At 50.1% G+C, this 27,548-nt stretch overlaps 1 protein-coding gene across 2 annotated transcripts in view; it reads right to left on the reverse strand.

The window, feature by feature from the left end:
• Positions 1-27,548, reverse strand: part of LOC119466238 (XK-related protein 7-like) — a 169,618-nt gene that overhangs the window by 106,754 nt on the left and 35,316 nt on the right. For both annotated transcript variants that reach the window (XM_049656837.1, XM_037726718.2), the window contains exons 2-4: positions 24,375-24,561; positions 13,012-13,202; positions 7,576-7,785 (exon numbers count right to left, since the gene is read on the reverse strand). In XM_049656837.1, coding sequence (XP_049512794.1) covers positions 7,576-7,785; positions 13,012-13,202; positions 24,375-24,561 — 588 coding nt within the window. The remainder of the gene's footprint in view (positions 1-7,575; positions 7,786-13,011; positions 13,203-24,374; positions 24,562-27,548) is intronic.

Consider the following 27,548-nt stretch of genomic DNA (forward strand, 5'->3'; position numbering starts at 1 on the left):
CACGAGGAAACGTTAACAACATGGGGCAGATTTGTTTCAGAGATCAAAGAGCGATTCGGCTACTCCGCGACGAAAAAAAAAAGGGCAGAACAGGCGCTACTGCAACACGCGCAAGTGCCAGGTGGAACCTGCACGACCTACATTGAGGCAATAATAAAACCGAGTAGGATGGTAGATTCTGGAATGTCTGAGGAAGACAAAGTCGGGCACATCCTAAAAGGAATTGCTGAGGCTGTTTACAGTTTCCTCATCGCAAGACACCCTGGCTTCCGTCGCTGACATCATTCGGCACTGTCGCACTTTCGAGCAACTGAAGACGAGGCGCATCACGCCGAAGTTTGCCAGGCTAGCAAATGTGACGACAGTTGCAAGCATAGAGAGCAACCAGCCCCTCGATCTTGTATCAACGATCCGACAAATAGTCCGGGAAGAACTCAGCCTGCACGCGCAAGTGACACACCCAGGCACTCATAGCTTCCGCTTACCACCAGATTTCGAGCCAAACGTGGCGTCCTTCTCCCCGTATCCTGCGGCGAGGGGCATTGAGGATTATGAACTCGCGCCCCGACAGCAGCCACGTCTCTACGACAGAAGCCCTACTTATTACGCTCAGCCACAACGAGAACAGCCGAGTTTTTACCTCCGAGGCCCTGTGACTTCTGTGAGGCCGCGCCAAGAACAGCACCGACCCTACTACCACGACGTGGCTTACACCCAATATAACGGATTTCAGCGAGCAGCAGAGACACATTATCCACATGACAACGAACTTTCTCGCCGCCCGCAGCACACTAGCATTCGCTTCGAGGAAGATGCTGTCAACCGTGATCCTCCCGTGTGCTACAACTGCGATTCCACATGCCATATAGCTCGGTATTGTCGCCAAGGCCGTCAATCACGAAGGACACCACCGATGTCTCGCCACCCGGAACCCGTACTTCATATGACTTGCGGACGACCGATTTGCTTCCAATGGACCGCTTCTCGCACGCGACCAGACGCAGCGATTCGCCAGCATCTGAGCGCAGTTTGACGGCACCAAATAACCGTCCCCGTCGCTCTCCGTCCCCTCGGCGCAGTTCTTCCTCACCACCGCCGGGAAACTAGCATCCGCGGCCAATGGAGGTGAGGTCGCCGGACAGTCCTTTGCAAGAAATATCTCGGCCTGTTGTGATGCACAAAACAAAGTGAATGTGTTGATTGACGGAATACCAACCACTGCGTTAGTTGATACTGGGGCATCTGTGTCTGTGATGAGCCTCGCTTTCAAAAACCGTCTAATCCCAAAGTTATGTTTTCTTGGAACGACGGTATTACCTTTCGTGGAGTAGGTGGCGAGTGGCTTCATCCCCTTGGTTTTTCTGCTGTGAGTATTTTGTTGGCTGGGAAATTGTTTGTGTCGGAATTCCTTGTTCTTTCTCCTTGTTCGCACGATGTTATTCTTGGTATCGATTTTCTCAAACAATGCGGTGCTTCCGTGGACTGTGGTTGTGGCGAAATATCGTTGAACAAGTTATTTATATCAGCACATCCCGAGCAAAGCTCACGTGGCGAAGACAGGGACACAGACACACTCAGTCTTCTTGATGAAATGATTGCACCATCGTGGTGCCTGACGCCCGTTCGTGTTTTTGCAACTACTGTTGACGGTGATTGTGTTGACTTTGTAGTTAAGCCTCCCACATAAACTGTGCTAAAAAAGTATACTTGTACCCTGCTGTGTGGTGTGCATGACAAAAGGAGTCGCCACATTGTGGGCGCTGAACTGTTCATCCACGCCGGTTGTCCTCCCTCGCGGTATGAAAATCGCTCTATTCGATGAAGCCGCATGTAGCTTAATAGCGGCACTAACTGCGGACATCTCTACAGCTTGCTCTCCTTGCGATAATCGCCATTCTGAAGAGCTAATACTTTGCATGATCAGCAAGGCTCTCTCCACAACGGAACGGCAAGCACTGGTGCAGGTCCTTGCCAGGCATGAGGCTGCATTCGACTTCACGCATGGAGATGCACCCCTTCATGTACCGTCGTCCCGCGCTCGTCAGCGAATAGATACTGGCTCAGCACACCCCATACGCCAAAATCCCTACCGAGTGTCATCCTCCGAGCGCAAAGTTATTGCAGAGCAAGTCAAGGAGATGATGAACAAAGGTGTCGTTCAAGAGTCGCCTAGTCCCATGGGCAGCTCCAGTAATCCTGGTCCGAAAAAAAGATGGCTCCTGGAGATTCTGCGTTGATTACAGACGTCCAAACGCAGTGACAAAGAAGGATGTCTATCCGCTACCTTGAATCAATGACGTCATTGATTGCTTACACTGCTGCTTCGTGCTTTTCAACACTTGATTTGCGATCGGGGTATTGGCAAATACTAATGGACCCTGCCGACAAGGAAAAGACCGCTTTCGTGACTCCAGATGGCCTATTCGAATTTAATGTTATACCTTTTGGCCTTTGCAATGCTCCTGCAACCTTCGAAATGATTCATGGACACAGTACTACGTGTTCTAAAGTGGGAGATATGCATGTGTTACCTCGATGATGTTGTAATCTTTGGCCGCACGTTTGAAGAACATAACGAACGCCTCAGCCTTGTTCTCAACCGCATCGAAAAAGCTGGACTGGTTCTAAGCTGAAAAAAATGTCGCGGTTTGGAGAACGCCAAACACTGGTCCTGGGACACTTAGTCGACAAGGATGGCGTCAGACCCGATCCTCGTAAGATTGAAGCAGTGAGCTCCTTCAAGCCACCGCAGTCAGCACAAGAACTTCGCTCATTCATTGGCCTATGTTCGTATTTCCGTCGTTTTGTTCCCCGGTTTGCCGACATCGTTTGCCCATTGACAAGTATTTTGCGACATGATGCGGCCTTCAATTGGACACCAGATTGTGACGCTTCATTCTCTCAGTTGAAGTTTATACTAACGTCAGCACCGCACTTGCGTCACTTCGATCCATCTTGCCTGACTGAAGTTCACACTGATGCTAGTGGCAATCAGGATAGGAGCGGTGCTTGTACGACGTCACAGTGGCGCAGAACATGTTGTCGCATATGCCAGCCGTTGCCTCAGCAAATCTGAACGCAATTATATGGTTACGGAACAAGAATGCCTGGCAACTGTTTTCGTTGTACAGAAGTTTCGGTGTTATTTTTACGGTAGACCATTCAAGATTATCACCGACCATCATTCTTTATTCTGGCTGATCGGTTTGCGTGATCCCTCTGGTCGCCTCGCACGTTGGGCGCTGCGCCTCCAGGAATACGACTTTGTGGTATCGTACAAGAGTGGCCGCCATCATGCTGACGCAGACTGCCTCTCTCGGATTCCTCTTGCAACTACCGACTGCGATGCTGAGAATTTTGACGACTTTCTCGCTGCTGTTACTTGTACGTTTCCTGACGCGGCAGACTTTCAGCGAGAACAACGGAATGATCTTACCCTCGATCCGCTTTTTGTTGCCGCCCGTACTTCTCAAGGCAGCGGTCGCTTTACTGTCCGCGATGAGTTGCTCTACAAAACTAATTACTCCGAGAATGGAGCGCATTTTCTGCTTGTTGTCCCCGAGAGTCTCCGCTCAGACGTTCTACGCGCCAAGCATGACGATGCGACATCCGTACATTTCGGCTTCGTACGAACGCTACACCGCACGCAGGAGCGCTTTTACTGGCCCAAGATGTACGAAACAACCAAGCGCTATGTCGCTAGTTTTGAAACGTGCCAACGTCACAAGCGACCGACCACCGCAGACCCGGGTCCCCTTTGGCCATTGACACCGCCTAGTACACCGTTCGAGCAAGTAGGCATTGACCTTTTGGGTCCATTCCCGTTATTCAACAACAAGAACCGTTGGATAATTGTCTGCGTAGACCATCTTACCCGGTATGCAAAAACGGCAGCCATACCCTCATCCACCGCTGCTTGCATGGCAGTCTTCCTGCTGCGTTCCGTGGTCCTTCGTCATGGCCCACCACGTGTCATCATCAGCGAACGTGGTCGCCAGTTCACTGCTGATGCCATTGAAGAGTTACTTCGTTTGTGCACTTCACAGTTCCGTCATTCCGCGCCGTATCATCCACAGACCAATGGCCTCGTTGAAAGGACAAACAGAACGCTGACCAACATGCTTGCCATGTACGTCTCCTCCAATCATAAGAACTGGGACGACGTGCTACCCTTCATCACTTACGCATACAATACGGCGAAACACGAAACCACGAACTTAAGCCCATTTTATCTCCTGTATGCAAGGTTACCGCGAAGCCCTCTGGACACTTTCTTAGCCTTCGTTTTGCACAATGACGATTCTGTATCGAAGACTTTGTGTCTCGCCGAATAAGCTCGTCGAATAGCTCGTCTTCGTACTCTGGCCTCGCAAGGTCGTTCGAAAGAGCGATACGACGACCGTCACGTACAAGTATCGTTCGAAAAAGGTGACTTGGTCCTTCTTTGGACACCGCAACGCAAGCGTGGATTGTGCCAAAAGCTCTTGTCACAATATTCAGGCCCATTTGTAGTTGTGGACCGCCTCAGCGAACTCACGTAATAGCTCGCCTCCTGTGCAATTGTCGGCAATCAAGCAGAACTCAGCTGACTCATATTGCTCACCTGAAGCCTTTCTACGCTGCTTGTCCATCGTGACTTGCCCCACGGGTTTCGTCTGCTTGCGGGGAAATGTAACGGATACGAAAGGCAGGTACAAAAGGAGAGAAGAAAGACGAAGAGAACGAAGAGCTTGAGAAGCCGGACTGCACTACGATCACGCTCCGATCATCGTTCATCTCCTGTAAACAAAACCATTTCTTCGCAACTCTTCATAACAATATCTTTGTTTCACCGGCTTTAGGCAAAAACCTGAACGACGTGGCACATTTTACAGTGTAAGCTGTTTAAGCTCATTCCAATAGCCGTTTCGGATGGCGATGGTGTCCGCCGCCGCCTCCGCCGCCGGTGTCCGTAACTGCTATCGCTGGAAATGAAAATAAGGTACTCAGTTTTCGCCGGGATTGAACCCGGGCGGGGTGCGTGGGAGTCAGGTTCTCTACCACTGAGCCACGCAAGCGCTTATTATCAGGCAGCGGGAAAATGCGAGATGTGTGCCACGTATTCTGGATACATCTTCGGTACACGTTATGGCGCCTCCTCGCAAGGTACGAACCGCTGCTGAAAACGCGAATCGTAGAGCTACGTGCGCGGCTGCAACCACGCATCAGCGGGGTCAGCACACTGTTTCGACGGGGTTTATTGTCGTCGATAACGTAGCAAGAACGCTACGTAAAGGTGGGCACTGCAAGGGCTTTTCCTAGCACGGGGATCACTCGCGATCACGGCACGATACTTCGTCTTCCTCTTCAGTCGGCACATACACAGGGGCAGCCTCTGCTTCATTACAGTAGAGAGAAGTACCACCTGCAGCTCGCCGTCGACGCCGGGTGGACAGTTGATATTGTTCTCGTGAAAACGAGGTGAGAAGTCCTCGCCGTGAAAACCTTGTTGTGCGTGGTGCCTAAATTGGAGCTACTGTTGAGCGACTTCTCCAGCTTACGCTGTGACTGGGCTGCGTGTGCCGCGCAGGCCTGCGACTTTTTTTGAGTTCTTGATATCAACACTCAGGCAAATATATTATTTTAGCTAGAAACAACAACCTTTTATTTTACAATTCCCTAGCGTTTACATTCCCACAACAAAAGCACTTAAGGTGCGCGCGGACACAGCCTGCACGGCACTGTCTAAGAATTAAAGTCAGGGTAAGCGCTGGCTTCACGCCTGCTGGCAAACAATAGCGGGCGCCGCCACTCCAGAATTTTTTATGCCTCCTTGCCCTGTGCTAAGGTGCGAATTCACAGAACCTTCGAAGTAAAACTTGCGAAAACTTCGACACAAAATGTAAGCAGCACTTAATATTTACTGAAGCGTTATCTTGGTCATGTCTTCTTTTTAGCGTAACTTAGGTCGAGTGTAAAAAAATTGACTCGCAGGTGTCAAAAAGAAAATCCGACAAGTAAGCACTTGAACGCACGTCCAATTGAACGCCGCTTAGTGGCCCTTCGAATTGCGAACTCCTCGCGAGCAAACGAGCGCGTTGAGACACTTGGCCAAGACCTCCTAGATAGCACAAGATTGGTGCACTCTGATTCGTGACCTTGCCCGACTGCCATACAATCTAATGGGGATGCTACCAAGCAAGACGCGGTGATTTTGACATGACCGTTTTCCTCGCACCGGGCTGGCAATGGGAATTTCGGTTCAAGTAGCATGATGTCATGAAGCCGAGTGCACAGGCCTGCTATCTAGGAGGCGCCGGCTTAGCCCAATGGTCTAAAGACACTCGGCTTCTGACCGTAGGGTTGTAGGTTTGAAACAAACGAACGTTCTTCCTTGGGAACTTATTCTGCTTTTTCATACATTAATTTCATGATAGCGATTACCGAGGCTACGTTAGAACGCAGGTGATGGCTTCCGCCGTCAAGGAACGCGCGAATAACACGTGCTACAGAGTGAGAGCGGGGGTGACGTGGCGTCGCAGCAATGCCCTTTCCCGCCACGCAACACATGGCGCGCTAGCGCGCCAGCAGGTGCCCCTTTCGCTCGCTCTGTTCCGCCGAGGCATGCACGTGACGTGGCGTAGCAGCCAACGGGTATTTAGGTGCCGTTTCGCTGCTACGGACGCCGACTTTTTCGCTCAATGGGCAATTTTATGCTTTCCCATCAATGAACCAATTGGAAGTTAGCGTTCATCCTTTCATCTTATCTTGCTTGTCTTCTCTTTTCGTTTACACTCAATCTGAGTTGTGCTAAAGGTAAGACAAGATCATGATGTACCAACTTGCCCAATCTGCCACCAACATTTTCATGTTTTCTTGTTATGCTTTTCTTTATCTTAGAATTAGTGCTTAGTCTTTACTTTAGGCTTTTTTCCCCAATTATTATATTCGAATTCGTGTTGGACAAATCAGTGTTTACGCATTAGTTCTTAGGTAGAGAAATTGTTTTCTTTACTACCAATAACAGTTTGTACTCCATTGACAGTCATTGTATCGAACCGGTCACTAAGTTTTGTGGGTATCGGTTCAATGTTTCCTAATCATGTATTAACATTTCAATTGATAGACCGATTAGGGTACCTCTATGCACTCGGTCTCCCCGGCTCCTCGAGGCAGCCCAGAGTGCATCTACCGGGGCCCCCGCCTGTCTGCGAAACCTCTTGCAGCAAGTTTTGGATAGCTTGTTTTCGGCTACTTTTGAACTGTAATACCTACATACTGATTCATTCGGTGTTTCATCCCCCTGACTGCTTACGTGCACCGTTTTCAAGGCAAAAATAAAGGCCGCATGGGTTCAGTGACACTGATAACTTGAGTTTTCTATGTAGCTCATTACTACTGTTCAGATAATGATTTTTTTTCTCACCAGAGTTCCCTTACACACTCAGAGTCTGTGGGACAAAAAAATACAGGACTGCTTTAGTCTTGTGTTCGTGGCCTCAAACATCGACACTGAAATTGAAATGGGGCGCGAAGCTCGACGTTCTCGGCACTTATGTGCATACGTACTCACTATGGGAATGTTAGGGCACTTACCAAAGTATCCGAATGCCCAGAGATCGTCCACCACCGCCATCAGTACCATAGCACCGATGCGCGACGTTACTATTCCAAGCCTCCATACCACGTGAAAAATGACGCCCCACCAGGAAATTGGCTCCCTGTCTGGACGTCGACGTCTCTGGTCAATGTCGTAGGCCGCCATGCACGATACTAACAGGATCAGGGAGTAAATGGTAGTGCCGACTGCATGCCAAGAAATTTTCTATGTTGTACTCTTCTGAAACAAACATAACTGCAAGAGTTACGCGTATTTTCTCACTTCCTTCAAACCACTCGGCATCCTAATCACCACCACAGACACCCACATTAAAGTGATAAACGCTGAGAACTTTTAGCCCATAAACTTGAAAGTTTCATCCGTGCCGTTCCCTGTTGAAAAGCGCTGATTAGGCTCTACTTTATTTCACTCTTGACCGAAGCAATATCATCAAAATATTTTTGGTCTGAGCAACACAATGCTGTATATACCCATCGCTATCTCTTAGACTGAAACAAAGGTATTGCATATCACGTTTGTATACCAGATAAGGACAGAAAACGCACAGATACTATGTGACAGCATGCAGTAACAATGTGCCGCCAAGTGCATTTCTTACACACATAAAAAAACAAGCTCGAAAAGGTATTGCCGATAATTGATTCACTTGAGTTATGACGCACTATTTAGTTATTTTTATTGATGCAACGTAGCCAAAAAAGACGGCTTTGCTATGCTGTGCCACAATTGTTCTGCGCTATTCCGCAATTTGCTGTCTACCGTGATTGTTAGTGTTACCTTGCTTTAGAAGCAACATGTGCAATTAGTTTCTGTACTTATTGTATAAACCAGATAGGTCCATTTGGTGATCCCACGTACCTTGTTTCACTCATGTACATCAATCTTTCAGCACAGTTTACTTTGACCATTGGATTATGTTAACGCGCTTTTCGTCGGTTTCAACGTGATCGTGTTCCTTACGTTTACGGTATTTTGTCAATTTTGACAGGGATAACTTCAAGTTTGTTTCATTTTTAAAGCGAGGCTTTGTATGTCTCAATGATTTGTCCGTGAGCACCGAAAACGCACTGCAGGAAAACAAACTTACACAATAGAACTATCTGCGCATCGGCGCACACAATAGAACAACGGCACACGACATACGTATCGTAGAACACTACAGTTTGCACTCGCAGCTGTACCGATAAGAACAATGGGAACTGCAACGCCACGCTACCCAGACGAGCTGTATATATCTGCATGACATTACGAGCGTCACGCAATGCATTCCCGCCGTCACCATGAGTACGCCACGGGTGCAGGGCACGGCAGAAGAGGCTGCCGTACGCGAAACGTAAGCGCGAGTGTGATCGTGCCCGTAAGGCCGATCCCGTGTGCTCGCAACGGCAGAGCCTCTGACTGTCTACTACAGCGATCACAAGGAAATACTGTGCAAGTGTAAAGTCGTCCGCGAAAGTGTGACAGTGTGCATGTAATCAACGGCTACGTCATCTAAAATAAATGCTATGCAACTTAACCAAATGTGTCTTCAAGTACTTCAACGTTCAAAAAATACAATGCTAAACAGGCAACCAAACACATATGCATTGTATCGGGTCGCTCAGCATTTTTGAGGTTCGTTGCGTGGTCGTTGGCCTCAGACTTTGATTCAGTTTGCATGGGAGAAAGCTTCGCATTAGAGCATCTTTTTTAAACATCGAAAATGATCACCGATCGGCATTAAAAAAATAAAGAAGAAAATGAAAGCAATTTATTCTTAAGGCATAAATGCATGTCTTGTGCAATTATGAGCACCATTTGAACCGTCTGAACGCAAATACCAGTGCCCGAAGTAGTGCGAATGACCCTGCCCACCAGTATCGCCGGCAGTTTCCAACGGCACAACCTTGGTGCGGCACAATCCACTTCTATAGCAGCGCCGCCACAGTATTTTTCCACGTCCGGCGCCTCACTGCAAAGTATGCGCCGCCCGAGCCGCTCGTCCCACTCAACCGTATTCTAGTACACACTAGCAGAAGCCATGCGCTGCGTGACGACTGGTCGTGAGCGCAGCGCATGGATGGAGTAAATGGAGAAAGAAAGCTTCTGGTTCCTCCATGGTGCAGCGTAATGCGCTGCAGCTAGGCGGCCGGATGAGAACATGCGTGCAATCATAGATGGACGCAGTGCCATATTTCAGCGGCGTGACGAATTATCTTATCTTACCAGTCATCGTTTTACCGATTCGCTTTTGAAGAATCAGCAAGTCTCGAACGAGCTTGCACCACGTGAACGCATTAATTAGATTGATTTGGGTAAGGAATACAATGGAATCGTTCGGTTTGAGGCGACTTCGGTGTTTCTGGACTTTTACAGTCTGTTCAAATAGCGCAAAATACGACAGAACAAGAAAAGGGAAGTGCACAGGAGTAGCTCTGCTAACTTCCAGCTGCGCCAGGGCAACATGTTTTTCAGAGTCGAGACGCGCGAAGATAACTCGCAGTGCGTTACATGCACACCACCAGAAAGTCTTAGCCCGGCCTGGGCCCGCGTCAAAATACCAGAGCCCGGCCCGGAACCGGATCAAAAAGCACATGGCGTGCCCGAGCCCGGCCCGAGCCCGTGAAAAAACTGCCCTACACGGCCCGGCCCAAACCCGTGCAGTGCTCTGCCCTGCACCGCTTCAGCTGTCGGCCAAGCGCGGCCATACAACCCCTATGAGTGAACTCAAGAATTATAATTTTAATTGTAGAGACTACTAATGACGTCGTATCAGTCCGACAATAAACTCATGCACATGGTAGAGCAATATAAATATATGGATGTATGTGTAGACGAAGCAAAGATATACGCGAAAAATCCACAAAAATAATCTGAAGGCGAAGGAGAAGCGGAATGCATCAATAATGAAACCAGCACTTTTTCGTTAAAATATCTGTGGGGTGGAGAAAATGTGATTCTGTGCTTAAAATCAGAGATCTTGTCGCGGTAGGAATTTAACCAATGGTCGGTGGGCCGATTGCCAGCGCGGGCCCAAGGTAAAAGCAGGCATGAGGCAGTAGAGGGTCATATGTATATGGCTTTTGAAGTAAGAGAAGCACATAGTAAAATTAGTTTTGGAGAAAGACTCTGAAAGAAAGCATCAAGATAGACGAGCGGCTCGAATTCGCAAATATTTATATCTCAAAAGCGTGGACACAAAATAAAGGAGGAGGTCTCTAAAGTTGGCAACCAAGTACAGCCAGGAGTCATAAAAAGATAGAGACACTGAACCGCATGCAAAGAACGACTTAATCGCTGACATTCGTCTTCCAAGGTTTTTCATCTGTTGGTAGTTATTCAGCATAACGCCCCACCACTGCACCTATGATCTTGGTGTTCGTAGGAGAAGGTGCGACAGCCAACGCGAACGAGCCAAAGTCACCTTCGGGGGTTCTCCTTAACGGAAGTCACATGCTGCATGCCAGACACTCGCCAAAGCTGCCAAAACTGAACAGGACTAAAGTATAAAGTCTCGATATTGCACGCTGCGCACCCGTACCATAGAATAACCTGCACTGGTGCTATGATTACCGTGGCACATGCGCGCAGCGCAACGACGAAAGCGAGACACTCGCCAAAGCTGCCAAAGCTGAACAGGCCTAAAGTCCTGATATCGCGCGCTGTGCACTCACACTGACGCAGTGACTACTGTGGCGCATACGTGCAGTGTCATGATAAAAGCTGGGCACGAGCCTAGAGCAGTGCTCCCATATCGTTCTCCATGACCTCCGAGATTGGGAGATGTGCAATCTGGCAATCTCAAAGGCTATAGCTTACGTATGCACCTAGGTGGAGCCTACATACGCTTGAATTGCATGTATGTATATGTAGGCACCGCACGCCATCTTTAGCCAAAGCCATAAGCCAATGCTTTAGTGCCATTGGAATGTTAGCTCTCCGTGTCAGGTTTGAAAAAAAAAAGGAGTAAGACAGGCTCCGACTGGTGAGCCATCACCATTGGCACCATTTTGATTATCTCGCAGTGTCCAACCAGCTGCTCTCGTATGTCGATCTGCTGGCAGCTGAGCCACCGGTACAACACTAGGCCTAGCTGCTTTGACTTCACTACCAAGCTTCTAGCTGTTCGGTGCCGTGTTTTTAATTGAAAGAGTTCCCTGCTATCAGCAGTGCCACCGACATTGTCCTCTTTGCGAATGGCTTCAAAGCATGGAAAGTATGGCAAGGGTCAAGCGTTGCATAAGACTTAATCGGAAATGCATAAGACTTAATCGGAAATATAAACGATAATATAAAGAGTAGTGTTTTGGTTTTTCAGGCCCGAGCAGGTTGCCTAAAGGCGCAACCATACCTCAGCCAATATTAGCAACAGGATGACGCATCTATCTGCTGCAGCATAAAACCTGGAGACACCCTAATGGAATGCGAAGGCATTGAACCAGAAAGACACGTTGGTGTCTCACGTCAACTACTCTGGATGTTGATATTCGGACTTGTTGGTACATCACGAAGCACCAACCAGTGAGACACGTAGGTGTCTCACTGGTTGGTAGGAAGATATGTTCATAGTATTGGTATAATAAAGCTGGGACGAGATTTGTAGAACCGGGGTCATTACAGGCACAGGTAACCGCATAATAGTAGCTATATATATAGGCCTTTATGAGGAGAAAAAATATCAAGGCAAGATAGGGACATGCTTTAGTGCTAGGCATGTATATAGAATACCTCGTTACCTCAATAAGGTAGTTGAGTAATTGTCCCCAACCCGTTTCGAAGGGGATGCCAATAGAAATAAAGGTCGCGGGGTCGACTCTACGCACAAGTTCGGGCGGAGAGCAAAAAAAAAAAAAATAAAAAAAAAACACGGGTGTAGATTGACTCTCGTGCACAATAAAGAATTGCAGTGGTTAGTACATATCAAGAAATGTACAAAACTATTAGGCAAATATAGAAACAAACAAACAATTACAATTAAAACTTCTGGGAGTGTAGACTGAGATGATATACGTGTGTAAGTAACATCATTAGCTCCGGAATGAAAACGAGAAAGTGTAACTGTGGGGCAGGATTCTGGTTATTCACAACCATATGAAGCCAACAGATAAAGAAGCCAACCAAGGAAGGCATAGGCGAAGGTATTTGTATTTGTAATTGAAGTGTAGACATGATAAATTAAACGTAAATGAATGGGTACGAAACAACTTGGTTCGTCTCCCACCGGCGCCGCGGATGATTTCAATTGATAACACGGCGGGTGATTTGAATCGCGAAAGAATTGTGTGCCTGATTTTGTATGCAATTGCGTACTCTATCACGTAAAGAAAAATAAACATTACGCGGTTTCGGGAAGGCACAAGACAACATTATGCATATGTCTGCTGTTAGTTTTAAACATCCCTTTTACGCGAAAGTGCAATACAAATGCAAACCTGTCCGAACTCTCCAGTCTTTAGTGTCGTACAGAATGTACGTCTGAAGCACAAGTTGAGGCGCTGACTTCAGAAACGACTTGTAGAGGTCCAGCAAACACAGGTCACTCTTGTGCTGCGTGTATGCGTTGTAGTCCTGTGGCTGCTGGGTCTTGTCCGCGTTAAAGCAGGCGCGCATTGTGAGCCACTGCCTGAAAAGCACGGTGGATATGGAGCTGGACTCGTTACAAGCATAGGTAACTTGACAATTCATAGATAAATATTTATTGAAGCGAAAGTTTATAAAGTTGGGATATGCAGAATGGAAGACTGCAATACATGTAAAACCTAATTACCTTATACAGGCTATAGGTCACTGTTTGTGACCGCCAGGTACAAAAGGAATGCCATTAAAATGATCATAATATTGAGTTGCATCAACATCTTTATTTTATTAGTGTCGCCACAGTTGCCGCCACGACGTACAGGTGCTCCCAGACAAGATCTGCGCATGCGCGGGCAAGATCTACACAGGCAAGGTCTGCGCATGCGCGGTCTCCCTAGCGAGCAAGTTTCGTTCCCTAGTGCATCTAGATTGGCATTGTTTTGCTCCAAAAGGGAAGCGCTAGGTGCCCTTTAGCTTGGCGCAATGGGGCTGGGCGGATGAATGTCTGTAGGTGGTCTGTAGCACAGCTTGCGCCGTTATCTATAAATAAACGCTTGTGGATTCCTTGCAGCGTATTTTCGCCATGATTTGCATCTCGTCTTGGAGATAGCAATACTTTGCGTGATTACGTGTGAGTGAGGCGGCTTGGCTACAACGGCATCGCTACCTTGTTTTCAGCCATGGCAGTCTGTCCTGCGAAGTATTTGTTCTTGTTAAATTATCTCCCAATTCGTGTTGCTACTAGTTTTGTAATACGAGGATAATTTCGACTATTACATGACCGCTCCCGTAACAGGTGTGTCTGCGATAGTGGCAACCATATACAAAATGAAATCAAGGCCAATTTCACGCACAGGAAGTGAGTTCATGCAAAGGACACTCTAATAAACTCTTCACGACTCCAGTCATTTATTTGCGCACCTCGATACGTGGTTCGCGCCAATCAATCACGGGATGTGGACCATTGGTAGCGAGTATTCTTACATTTTGATGAAGTGTCAGCGTTTGTTGGCCTAAATACTCATTTCCTTTTGCTCAGAGGTAATATACTATGATAATCAAGGGTAGGCTGTGTGAGCTGAACGCAAAAAAATAGTATGGAAAACGTAGTAAATCTAAATGACAGGAAGAACACTGGGTTTATTTTTCCCACAGAAAACAAAAAGAATGGAAATGTAACTGCGTTTCGTCTAAAGCGGTTGGCATGGTCCGCTATCAATAACTCGCGAATGCGCCATCCACGCGGAGAGCAGCTTGTAGCCGGCGTGGAATAGGCTCCGTAGAGTGAACAGAGGGCGCTACAACCGAATACGGTGATGATGATGATGATGATTTATTGGCATCCCCTTTGAAACGGGGCGGCGACAAATAGTCACCTAGCCTGCTTGATTTAATCAGGTATACTATACATGTTCTTTATATAGCATTTTTGTATACCTCTCATTATTATTTTTCTTTTTCAAAAATTTACCTTGTGCCGCTGCCTATGATTTTAAGAGATCAGGTCGTATCCATCTTTTCCCTGCTTTTTTTCCACCAGTACTCTAATCGTCTCTTGCTGATCTCTACGGCTGATCTGTTTATGTTTCCTTCCACTTTAAACCCAAGCGCTTCTGGGAGTTGCACGTTACCTACGGTTCTCGCTGGGCGGATCTCGTCGCATTCCATTAGGATGTGCTGAGTGGTCTCTGGATCTCTATTGCAGCATACACATGTCTCATCTAGTTCCGAATATTTGTTCCGATATGTTTTCGTCCTTAGCCAACCGGCTCGAGCCTCAAATAGCAAGGCACTGCCCTTTGTGTTATCGTACAGATTTTCCCTTCTAATTTCTTTCTTCTCATTCTTGTAAATCTCCATTGTCCTTTTCGTTTCCATTCTTTGCATCCAATTCACGGCGCTGCACGGCAAAACGCCGTGCAGCGCCAATGGTGGTAGGAATGTGAAACACTGAGAAGGCCGCTCCGAGCCCCGCGGCGGCGACTGAACGTGTTTGAACGCACACGTGACGTTCAAAATGTCGCGTGTGTTGTTTTGCGGCTTTAAGCCGATAAGCTGTATTGAAAATTACTTTCGTGCGCCTATAGTCGACAAAGGACACAAGCTGTATGTGGCGGGCCACGTTTACGACGTGAAGGAGACCGACAGCGCCGACTTGAGGGCACCGTCGGTTAGAGCACTGCACGGGCTCGGGCTTACCCGAAAGCCCGGGCCCGGCCCGGCCCGTGGGCCGGGCCGGGCCAGCTAGAACAGTTTTTTCACGGGCTCGGGTCGGGCTCGGGCACGGCCTGTGCTTTTTGACCCGGGCCCGGGCCGGGCTCGGGTTTTTTTACGCGGGCCCGGGCCGGGCTCGGGCTTTCTGGTGGTGTGCATGTAACGTGCAGCGAGTTATTCTCGGGCGTCTCAACTCTGAAAAACATTATTTTTCGGTCTCGGGCCGGGTTCGGGCCGGTTTCGAGTCGGGCTCGGGCCGGGCTCGGGCCTAAGGTAAAGAGGTGGCGGGCCGGGCGGGTAACGAAGATTATCGGATCTTGCCTTAAAAGTTTTGATCGGGCTTGGGCGGGCCGCCCAACGTAAAAACAGGCCCGGGCCGGGCCCGGGCTGAAAAAATCGGCCCGTGCAGTGCTCTACCGTCGGTCACTCTCAGCAAGGGAAACAAGTGTACGACGTTTCCTTGCAGGTAGGGAGAACATGTATGCATTTTATTGCGATAGCAATTATATGGACACTTCAACCGGATTTCTGCCGTCGGCGTCGTCGTCGCCGTCGCCGTCGCCGTGAGGTTCCGTATAGATAAAATCTTCGCCGCGCGCCGTATGCCCCAGCGGAAGCGTGGGGGGGACGCGCGCTATCACGGAGAGCGAACGCACTCAATCTCCCACGCGCAAGCAAGGAAGCGGAAAGCCAGCGCCGGAGGGAGCAGGGGGGGGGGGGGGGGGGGGCACTTCTCTGCCAACAACCGCGCTCGTCGCTCGTCCGCACAGTCTCTTATCTCTCCCACGCGCAAGCCAGGAAGCGGGAAGCCAGCGCCGGAGGGAGCATGGGGGGGGGGGGGCGCACTTCTACGCTTTCAACAACCGCGCTCGTCGTTCGTTCGACCGCACCGTCTCTTATCTCCACACGGCTCTGACCTTTATGCCGCTCAGTTTCCGTTGATAGACCGCACGTACCTTCGCCCGCGCCGAAGGTACGTTGCGCTGCTAGCGTTTTGACAGTCGTTGGCTGCAGTCATTCAGTGTGATCTATTCATGTTTGTTTGTGCGCGCTCACACCACGCTTGTTCATTCAGTTAGTAATAGTCGGGCCACATTTTCCAACGCACGCTACACATGCAATGCTGCCCAGATCGGCAGTGCAGCACTACAGGTGTGTCCATTCGCACGCGCTGCCCACGGTAAGCGCTTCTCATCAACACCACCGTTTCACACGCGCCTTCTCGTGGTCATCCAGTCTCTCTTCATGTCGGTCTACTTAAGCCGCAGCACACCTGCTTACTTAATCAGCTCATGTTTACTACAATTCATATTGCTCAATTACTACAATTATTTACTACAATTCATATTGGCTTGCGCGTGGGAGAGATAAGAGACTGTGCAGACGAGCGACGAGCGCGGTTGTTGGCAGAGAAGTGCCCCCCCCCCTGCTCCCTCCGGCGCTGGCTTTCCGCTTCCTTGCTTGCGCGTGGGAGATTGAGTGCGTTCGCTCTCCGTGATAGCGCGCGTCCCCCCCACGCTTCCGCTGGGGCATACGGCGCGCGGCGAAGATTTTATCTATACGGAACCTCACGGCGACGGCGACGACGACGCCGACGGCAGAAATCCGGTTGAAGTGTCCATATAATTGCTATCGCAATAAAACGCAATTTAACAGTTAATTACCGGACTGCAAGCAAATCAACAAAGATTCGCATGCAGCCTACAAGAGCATTTGAAGCGCAAATTCGCGCGTAAGATTTCGCGCTACGCAAGCTTGCTGTGCAAAACGTGCTCCATACACTTCCAACCACGCTAAACACACAAATACAGTTGCAGAACCTCAAGCAGCTAGACCTGGCTAGACCTTAAAGCATATAGTTACAATGACACTAGGAAAACGCTGTTTTCACAATTACTTAACTCTTCGAACAGCACCAATCCATCTTTTTCGTCGTTCTTGCTCCCACGGGCGGCCAGGAAATTGGTACAATTTCACGCCAGGCTGGCCTTCGTGGCTGTGGCAGTTTTTTACGCAGCAGTACTGGCACTTGTTACTCTTCCTTTTCCGTACGCTTTCAGTCGATCGATTCGAATTAGTCGAGCTGAAGGATGACATTGTATCAATGCCAGAAAAGACCGAACAGCACCATCGACGCCGCGCCTACGAATACCCCCGCGCGCTTTGGCCGTCTCATTATTGTTGGCGGCGCTGCGACAGATGGCGCAGCAATCGCAGCAAACTTCACTATTGACTCGTACAGCGCATCTACGAAGTCCCTCCTCTCACCAAGGCACTTCCACTCGCGCGTTATAGCGAGCCAGAGCTCGTCGGCACTGGCACCTCCCAGATTCAGCTTGGACAAACTTTCCTTCATCGTGCCCCACACGTTCTCCATAACATTGAAGTATGCACCTTTGGCAGGCAAGTCAAAAACGCGAACACCACGTTCTCGAAGATCACAGTTCAGGCGGTGTGCGTGCACCGGGCTCAGGTCTTTTTGGAACAAATAGCAGCGATCTTTAAACGGCACGTCCAGAGCTTATGACAATAGGTGGTAGTCCAAAATTTCGCAGTAAGCTTCAGCTGTGAACGATGAGGACAGTCAGATTAGCGGACCAAGTCCCTCTTTGCTAATTGCCTTCCCAAACGTTGACAGCACAGCGGCCGCTGCTGTAGATCTCGGAAACATACCCAGGCTCGTATCGATACGAAAGGAATTAAGGGAAGAAATACTGCTCTTTCCAGATGAAATACCCTTTGCGCGTACAAAGAATTTGTGCTTAAAAGATCAGAAAAAAAGGAAAAAAACGTGCAGTTGTAAGGTCTCCATACGCGGCGCTCTTGATCCCATCTAGATGAAAATGGCGATTCATCTGAGAATATGACTTCCTTTCACTCTTCAGAGGTCCAGCGCTCATATGCCCTGGCAAACTCAAGGCGCCGACGTTTTTTGGCGCTCCTTGAGCTGTGGCTTTTGTGCCGCGACAAATCCACGAAGACTAACCTCTCGCATGCGCCTTCTAATTGTTTCCTCGCTGGCTTGCAGGTTGAGGGCTGTTTGGATTATTTGGTTGACCGCACTCGCAGACTTTTCTGTGAGGCGGCATATCTGCCGTTGAGGTATCTTGTGAGCAGAGCTTAATTATATTTATCCGCTCATCCATCGGCACTCTTTTCGGCATGCTGCCTTGATTGGAATAGCGCGGAATTCGTGTAACCGGCATGGTTTAAATATTGTTACGCAAAAGCTATGGAAGCACAGAAGAGGAGAACGAAGTGCGCTTGTCTTTGGAGCGGCTTGGTGTCGGCGCGGCAACCCTCCTTTGCCCCTTTTCATCGATTCATCTTGAAATAAACGCACCCCATCGTAACAGTTTTGGTGGACGGTGCTGGGTAAAACAACGGCACCCCCGAAGAACGACAACGAACCGACCGCTGAGGCGTAGTCCATGGAGCTTCGACGAAGTCGCCGAATTGCCGGTCTGCCACCAGAGATGGCTTCTCACGGCGACAATCCGCCACCTTCTACTAGCGTTCCATGGCAGCCCTACATCGAGCCACGCACCTTCGCTGGAAAAGACGGAGAAGACGTAGACGGATGGCTCAGCTTCTACCAACGAGCAAGTCGGTTCAACGGCTGGAATGCCACCGCCCAGCTTAACAACGTCGCCTTCTTCCTCAAGGGAACAGCGTCTGTGTGGCTTGAAAACCATGAAGAAAGCTTGAAAACTTGGGAGAAGTTCGTAGACGAAATTAAGAAGTGTTTCGGAGATCCGACAGCTAAAAAGAAGCGTGCAGAGCAAACGCTAATGCAGCGAGCTCAAGTCCCCGGCGAAACTTGCACTACGTACATCGAGGAAGTGCTTAAGTTGGGCAAGGCCCTGGACCCTCAGATGTCAGAAGAGGATAAAGTTGGCCATCTGCTGAAAGGGATCGCTGAGGACGTGTACCAGTTCCTCATAGGAAAAGACCGTCTGGAATCCGTAACGGACGTCGTTCTGCACTGCGGCACATTTGAAGCGCTCAAAGCTCGGCGTAGTGATCGCCGAAGTTCGGTCGCCTGGCCAACGTGACTAACATCGCCAGTGTTGACGTGGTCCCAGCTCCATCCGACCTCGCCTCAATGATTCGGCAAGTGGTGCGCGAAGAGCTTGACCGACGCCAGGCGGTTTCCCTCTCGACTCCTCGGGTTCGAGAGCCTTTCTCTTCCGGCGACTTTGGTGAGACGTCCATTACCGCCGCCTCCGTAGATGCCTACAACTTCGCGCCTCGTCCAGGAGTGTCAAACCATACTACGAACGCGCATCCCAGTTACCAGTTTCACAACGGTTACTCACGCAGACCGCCTGCAGTTCCTCAAGAGTGGGAAGGCCGTGCCAGTTATCCTCCTACTGACAATTTCAGTGCGTCCCGTGAACGCCCCATCTGCTTCCAATGCGGCATTCGCGGTCACGTCGCCCGATTTTGTCCTCACCGCCGTCGCACGTCACCACCGTCCTATGAACGACCGCGTATTTTTTATCGGCGGGGCAACCGACAAGGTGACGAGACACGTTGATCCTCTGATTCTGATAGCACGACGCTCTACCAGGCGAATTGCCGTAGCGACTCACCAGCTTCTGTGCGGAGCTTGACGCCGCCGCCTTCACGCCAGCGCAGGTCTCCATCTCCACGACGGCGCCTCACGTCACCGCCGCCGGGAAACTAGGCGGCGCGACCAATGGAGGTGCGGTCGCTAGTCATCTTCAGCTACATGCCCCTATGCCTCCGCCAGTCGCCATGTGTCATAATAAGATTCATGTTTTAGTGGACAATGTTACTACTTTGGCCTTAGTGGACACAGGAGCGAGTGTCTCTGTTATCAGCCAACATTTCAAAACCCGACTAGGCCGTAAAGTCATGTTTCGCTGGGACACCTCTAATACATTTCGTGCTGTGAGTGGCGAGTTGCTCCGACCTATTGGTGTGTGGACCGCGAACGTTTACTTCTCCGATAACGTGTATCAAGCCGAATTCGCAGTGCTTGCTAAATCTACTCACGACGTAATTCTTGGCCTCGATTTCCTACAACAGTGCGGTGCCACTGTTGACTGCGGTACCGGCGAGCTTTTCCTCTCTCCTCTTGCTGACCAACCTGCTACATGTTCACGCACTCTCGCCGTCATTGAAGATACTGTCTTACCGGCACGTTCCTTATCCAGAGTACGAGTTGCTGCTTGCGGTGTCGACGCCGGTACATTTGATGCAATTGTTGAGCCTGTGCCTTCGATGGTTGTGAAGAAAAGTGTGCTCGTACCTCGATGCGTCCTCTCTGTGGCCTGCGGAACAACTACACTATGGGTGTCAAATTTAGCCTCCCAGTCTGTTGTGCTACCCAGCGGTATCCGACTTGCCTCTTTTGAAGTGGATACCAGTCTCAGCATAGGCGCTTTAACTGATGACACGTCCCATGTATCCCAAGAGCATGGTGCTGAAGACTCGTTGCCGTTTCTAAAAATGATCAACAAGTCATTGTCGTCAGAGAAGCGTCAAGCCCTGGTCAGCGTCCTTCGAAAGCATGCGTCATTGTTTGATTTTGCGCAGAACGCTAGCAAAGTTCACGTTCCAACTACGCGGGCTCGCCACAGGATCGACACGGGGCCCGCGCATCCCATAAGGCCTTACAGCGTGTCCGCGTCAGAGCGCAAGATCATCGCTCAACAGGTCGACGACATGCTAGCCAAGGGCGTCATACAAGATTCCTCTAGCCCTTGGGCTGCGCCGGTCATCCTCGTGAAAAAGAAAGATGGGTTCTGGAGGTTTTGTGTCGACGACCGGCGTCTCAATTCTGTGACGAAAAAGGATGTGTATCCACTTCCCCGGATCGATGACGTTATCGACTGTCTTCATTCCGCATCCTACTTTTCATCTGTAGACCTGAGATCGGGCTACTGGCAGATACCCATGCATTCAACTGACAAAGAGAAAACCGCTTTTGTGACCCCAGACGGATTGTTTGAATTCAACGTCATGCAGTTTGGTTTGTGCAAGGCGCCTGCAACATTTGAACGGTTTATGGACACAGTACTGCGCGGCCTGAAATGGGAGATTTGTTTATGTTATCTTGACGACGTCGTCATTTTTGGCCGCACCTTTGCAGAGCACAACCATCGACTGGACGTTGTTCTGACGTGCCTTGAACAAGCTGCCCTTACCCTCAACTCAAAGAAATGTCACTTTGGCCAACGAGAGGCGCTAGTACTTGGGCATCTAGTGGACAAGCAGGGGGTGCGACCAGACCCACAGAAGGTCGCTGCAGTTACCGGATTTAAACAACCGCAGTCACAACGCGAGCTGAGGAGCTTCTTGGGTCTTTGCTCGTACTTTCGACGTTTTTTGCCCAACTTTGCCGATACTGCCTACCCTCTGACTTCATTGCTGCGCAAGGATAACCCTTTCACCTGGACAGCAGATTGCGATTCCTCGTTTCGTAAACTGAAGTTCCTGCTCTCTTCCGGACCAATCATTCGCCATTTTGACCCCTATGCCTCAACAGAATTGCACACCGACGCGAGTGGAATCGGCCTCGGCGCCATCCTCGTCCAGCGTTTTGGTGACGCCGAGCATGCCATTGCCTACGCCAGCCGTTCGTTGAGCAAGGCCGAACAGAATTACACCGTCACTGAGCAAGAGTGCCTCGCTGTCGTCTTTGCAGTCCAGAAGTTCCGGCCATATCTCTACGGGCGCCGCTTTACGATCGTTACTGATCACCATTCACTATGTTGGCTGGTTGGTCTCCGCGACGCGTCTGTCCGCCTTGCTCGATGGGCACTACGTTTGCAGGAATTTGACTTTGCAGTCCGTTTCAAGAGTGGCCGGCATCATGCGGACGCCGACTGTCTTTCGAGGCTCCCTCTACCGACAAGTGAATGTGACGCCGACAATTTCGATGAGTTTCTGGCCGCCATCGACGACATTCTTTTTCCCGATCTGGCCACCTTCCGGGAAGAGCAGCGTAACGACCGCAGCCTGGATGGCCTCTTTGCCTCAGCTGCTCAGCCAACAGGTAACAATGGCTTCGTCATCCAAGATGACCTGATCGACAAGAAGAACTACGCGGCTGAGGGTGCCCGCCTCCTCTTAGTGGTCCCTAAGAATTTGAGAAACCACGTACTCCATGCTATGCACGACGACTCCACCGCTGGACACCTGGGTTTCACCAGAACATACCACCGAATTCAGGGTTGATTCTATTGGATTGGTATGCGACGCGATATAGAAAAGTATGTGGCCAGTTGTAACAAGTGCCAGCAATTCAAGCGCCCCAATACTGCGCCGGTCGGACTCCTTCACCCGGTGGCGCCACCATCGTCTCCTTTCCAAATGATTGTAGTGGATCTTCTCGGCCCATTCCCACGCTCAACAAACGACAACCATTGGATTATAGTCTGCGTCGACGATCTGACGCGTTATGCTGAAACCGCAGCGATGCCAACGGCCACGGCTCTTGATGTTTCGAGCTTCCTCCTGTCCTCTGTTATACTGCGTCATGGACCCCCTCGTGTTATTGTGAGCGATCGCGGTCGCCAGTTCGTGGCCGACGTAGTCGAAGAGCTGTTGCGTCTCTGTGCTTGCCAGTTTCGCCACGCGACCCCGTATCATCCGCAGACAAATGGTCTCGGGGAGCGCACTAACAGAACTTTGACCAACATGCTTTTGATGTGCGTGGATTCCAGGCACAAAAATTGGGATGACATCTTGCCTTTTATCACATACGCCTACAACACCGCAAAGCATGAAACTACAGGCTACAGCCCTTTCTATCTTCTTTGTGTTAGACCACCCCGCAACTTCCTTGACACCATTCTACCTATTACTCCTCATGCGGACTCTTCTCTTGCCCAGACTCTCTGCCGCGCTGAGGAAGCACGCCGCATAGCTCAGCTCCGTACGTTGGCATCCCAGGACCACTCCAAGATCCGCTATGATGCACGACATAAGAATGTGTCATACGACAAAGGGGACATTGTATGGTATTGGATACCACTTCGCAAGCGCGGCCTGTGCCAGATATTTCTGGCTCGTTACACCGGGCCTTTCGTCATCACCGATCGCCTCAGTGGTGTAACCTACTTGATTGCTCGCCTCGTGTCCAATGGCTACCGGTCTAAGAAGCCGCAGCTTGCTCACGTCGCTCGCCTGAAACGCTGTCATCCACGTGACTCAGAGTGGACGTAACAGTTACTCGCCCAGCGGGCTTCGTCTGTGAAGGGAGGAATGTTACGCAAAAGCTACGGAAGGACAGAAGAGGAGAACGAAGTGCGCTTGTCTTTGGAGCGGCTCGGTGTCGGCGCGGCAACCCTTTGCCCCTTTTCATCGATTCATCTTTAAATAAACGCACCCCATCGTAACAATATGTTCGTATCTCTTTATCAATGGAGCCACCGATATCATCATGGTTGCATCAGACGAAAATGCCACCCTTTGCCAGCGCTAGTCACGGTCGGCTACCATACATATTTTGAGCAAATGATAAATACGGCCCACATGAAAAATAAAAAAAAGTCCAAGCACACGAACATGCACACGCGAGCGCTTATGCTCCAATGCTCGTGCATGCGCAGATACAGCTTGTCACAGGGACCACCGGCCCAGCCGCCCTTTACAAAACGTTAAGGGCCACCTAGGGCTAATGTTTTGGAGCAACGCAACGCAAACTAGATGCACTGGGGAACCACGCTTGCTCGCTAGGGAGACCGCGCACGCGCAGACCATGGCACTACTTTTTCCACGGGCGCGCTGCGCCGGCGAGCAGCCGCGTGTGTGGCGTTCCGAATTATTCTGGGAGCGCCTGTACAGTACAACGTTACTATTGTCGAAACAGGCAAATAATGCAGAAATTTATTCTTATAACAAACCGACCGCAATAGGCTACGTCCGTGCGAAATTTTAGTGTGAACTAGTCAACAGTTTACCTCGAAAAGGAATGTCTATTTGTTGCTCCTATTTAGGCAACACTGGGCGTAACGTCGAGCTTTCTTACCTGTGAATTGTACCGAAGAGCAGTAGGTTCGTGAGCCAAACTAGCCGCCAGGGGCGGCAGTCGTCAGCGATATGCCAGCTTACGCTGAACGCTTGTACGATGATATTGGGCAGTACCGCTAAGGACAGCATGAAGCTGAAGTACAACCACAGTCCATTCACAGCGTAGGTATACAGCGTGTAAGCATCTGCAAAAAATAACAGTCAAGCAAAGTAAGGTTGAAACACTAGAGGGGAAATAACGGGTGACGTTAAATAAGCTGAATATATTGCTCTATTAAAATTTGTATTAATTGATATTGCGGAGAAAGGGGGCTGACTGCTACTGCTGAAAGTTACACCCGAATATTGTTCTTAAACGTTTGCCCACTAAAATTATCGTCGTATGTCCCTGTGATGTCAGAATTTTCTTGCCATTATTTTCTTGTAATTGGTGACAATTTCACCCAAAAAGAGTCATCGGTGCGTGCTATATTGAGTTTCTTATTGCTACATGCGTGTGTAGTGAAGAAGAGGACGAAGAAGCGCTCTTGCGCGCCGTCAGCGTTCGTGGACTACCTCGATTGCGTGAGACGTCATTGTCTAATAAATCGTCATACTACATTTGGTGGAGGTGCTGCAATCCCCGACCTGACCCTATAACTTCACAGCCGAACGTTGCCGACTGCTTCAGCCGCTACCATGCTCGAGGCTACCGACAATCAGCCTACAGCTGCCGCCGCTCCCATCACTTGCGGCGCTCCTGTCTTTTGCGGAGCCGGTGAGACTGACGTGGAAAATTGGCTCTCTACCTATGAGCGCGTCAGTGACCACAACAAGTGGGATGACCCGACGAAGTTACGTACCGTCATCATCTATCTTGCTGACGTTGCGAACCTCTGGTTCCACAATCATGAGCGCGAACACCAAACCTTTCCGCTTTCAAGACAGCAATCGCGGAAGCCTTCGGCGGCCCAGCTTTGCGAAAGCTCCGTGCTGAACAGCGTTTACGCTAGCGTGCTCAACAGGCTGGTGAGACTTACACCAGCTACATAGAGGATGTCGTGGATATTTGCGCCCGCGTCGATAGCACCATGATTGCAGACGACAAGGTGAAGGACATCCTCAAGGGCATCGAGGACGACGCATTTCAAATGCTTCTAGCGCGAAACCCTTCCTCTGTCGCTGTTGTCATCGCTCTTTGCCAGAGCTTCGATGAGCTGCGTCGAAAAAGGGTCCTTGCGCGCAGCGCTGTTGCATCTGGCCACTCTCTCTCGGGCCTCACGCTTCCCTCCAACTCCACCCCGAGTCCTCGCTGTCCGTTCAGATTAAGGATTTTAATCGTGAGGAGCTGGTGCCCCAACTGTCAAGGCTGCCTCTCAGCGATCGACCTCTACTGCCTGACACATCGCTTGGCTGCTCCCATTAGGAAAGCCATTCGCGAGGACCTTGCCGAATCGCCAGCTTTAGCTCAACCCTGTCCTCCCGTGGCTGTACCTCTGACCTATGCCGCAGTCGCAGCGCGACCTGCGCCGCCGCCTTTCGCGTTTCGTGCGACAGTGCGACCTCAACCAACTCCCGCGTCACCTACTATTCCACCTCGAAGCCGAGTTGAGAACCCTTGGCGCACACGCGCCAACCGAACCATATGTTTCGCTTGCGGTTTCACCAGTCATGTCGCTCGATTCTGACATCGTCTCATGCCACTTGTTAACCCTGCTGTCGCAACGCCTGGGTATGGCTATTCCCACGATCTTACCAGAAATTCCATGCTTCCCAACGCAGAGTATTTCCCGTCTCCTCGACGCTCTTTCGGCAACCATCGTTTTCCGTCACCGTGTCGTCGCTCGCTTTCCCCTCTTTACGCCGTCGCCAGTCACCTAGCGAGGGAAACTAGTTTCTGCAGTTTTGAAGGCACGAACTGCCAGCTTCGCGACTTCTAGAAGGCCTGCACAGTTGCCACGCAATTTACTGGACGGTTTGGTCGAAGCAACCACCACAATTGTGCTTATTGATACTGGGCTGCAGTTTCTGTCATGGACGAAAATCTTTGTCGTAAGCTCCACAAGGTCACCACGCCGTTGTCTGGTTTGCTACTGCGCACCACGAGTGCGCAGCATGTAGTACCGCTTGTTCAATGTACTGCAAGGGTTGTCATAGCCGGCATTATTTATGTTGTTGAATGTATCGTTGAACTCACAGCGTCCACACTGCTTCCCATCCACCATTGTGCCAGCGACCATACCGCATGTCGGCAGCCCAGCGACAGATAATTACCGAACAAGTCGACGGAATGCTGCATCGTGGCGTCATTCGGCCTTCCCATGGACATTCCTTGGGCGTCTCATGTAGTATTAGTACGCAAGAAGGATGGCTCAGTACGCTTCTGTGTGAATTACCGTCGGCTCAATAAGATAACTCGTCAATATCTCTATCCGCTGCATCGGATAGATAATGCCCTCGACTACCTACATGGCGCGGAGTACTTCTAATCTTTAGATCTTCGCTCCGGCTACTTACAAGTGCCGATGGCTGAAGACAACTGTGAGAAGACCGCTTTCGTCACGCCCGACGGCTTGTACGAATTTACCGTAATGCCATTCGGGCTCTACAACTGCGCCCGCTACTTTCTAGCGTATGATGGACACCATCCTTCGTAACTCCAAGTGGAAAACACGCCTGTGCTACCTTGATGGCGTCGTCATGTTTTCGCCAGATTTCCCGACGCACCTCGTTCGCTTGCGTGAGAGACTGGTCTGCCTCACATCTGCTGGCCTCAAACTCAACATCAAAAGTGCCGTTTTGCTGCCCGCAAGTTAACAATATTGGGACACGTTGTTTCGAAGGACGGTGTGCTTCCTGACCCAGCCAAGCTTCGCGCGGTCACAGAGTTTCCGATGCCCAATACTCCTAGGGCACTCCACAGCTTTATAGGGCTCAGCTCTTATTTTCGGCGTTTTGTGCGCAATATTGCAGCTATTCTCGCACTACTGACCAATTTGCTTACCGCTAGCTGCGGCATCTCAGCGTTGTCAACTTCGTGGGACGAATCCTTCAAGCAACTACGTCGCCTACTAACTTCGCCGCCGATTCTTCGGCATTACGATCCCACGGTACCGACAGAGCTACACACGGACGCCAGCGGCATCGGACTTGGTGTAGTCCTAGCGCAGCGGAAAGACGGCTACGACGAGTA

This window comes from Dermacentor silvarum, chromosome 10 (assembly GCF_013339745.2).
Source record: "Dermacentor silvarum isolate Dsil-2018 chromosome 10, BIME_Dsil_1.4, whole genome shotgun sequence".
In the NCBI taxonomy this organism is placed as follows: Eukaryota; Metazoa; Arthropoda; class Arachnida; order Ixodida; family Ixodidae; genus Dermacentor; species Dermacentor silvarum.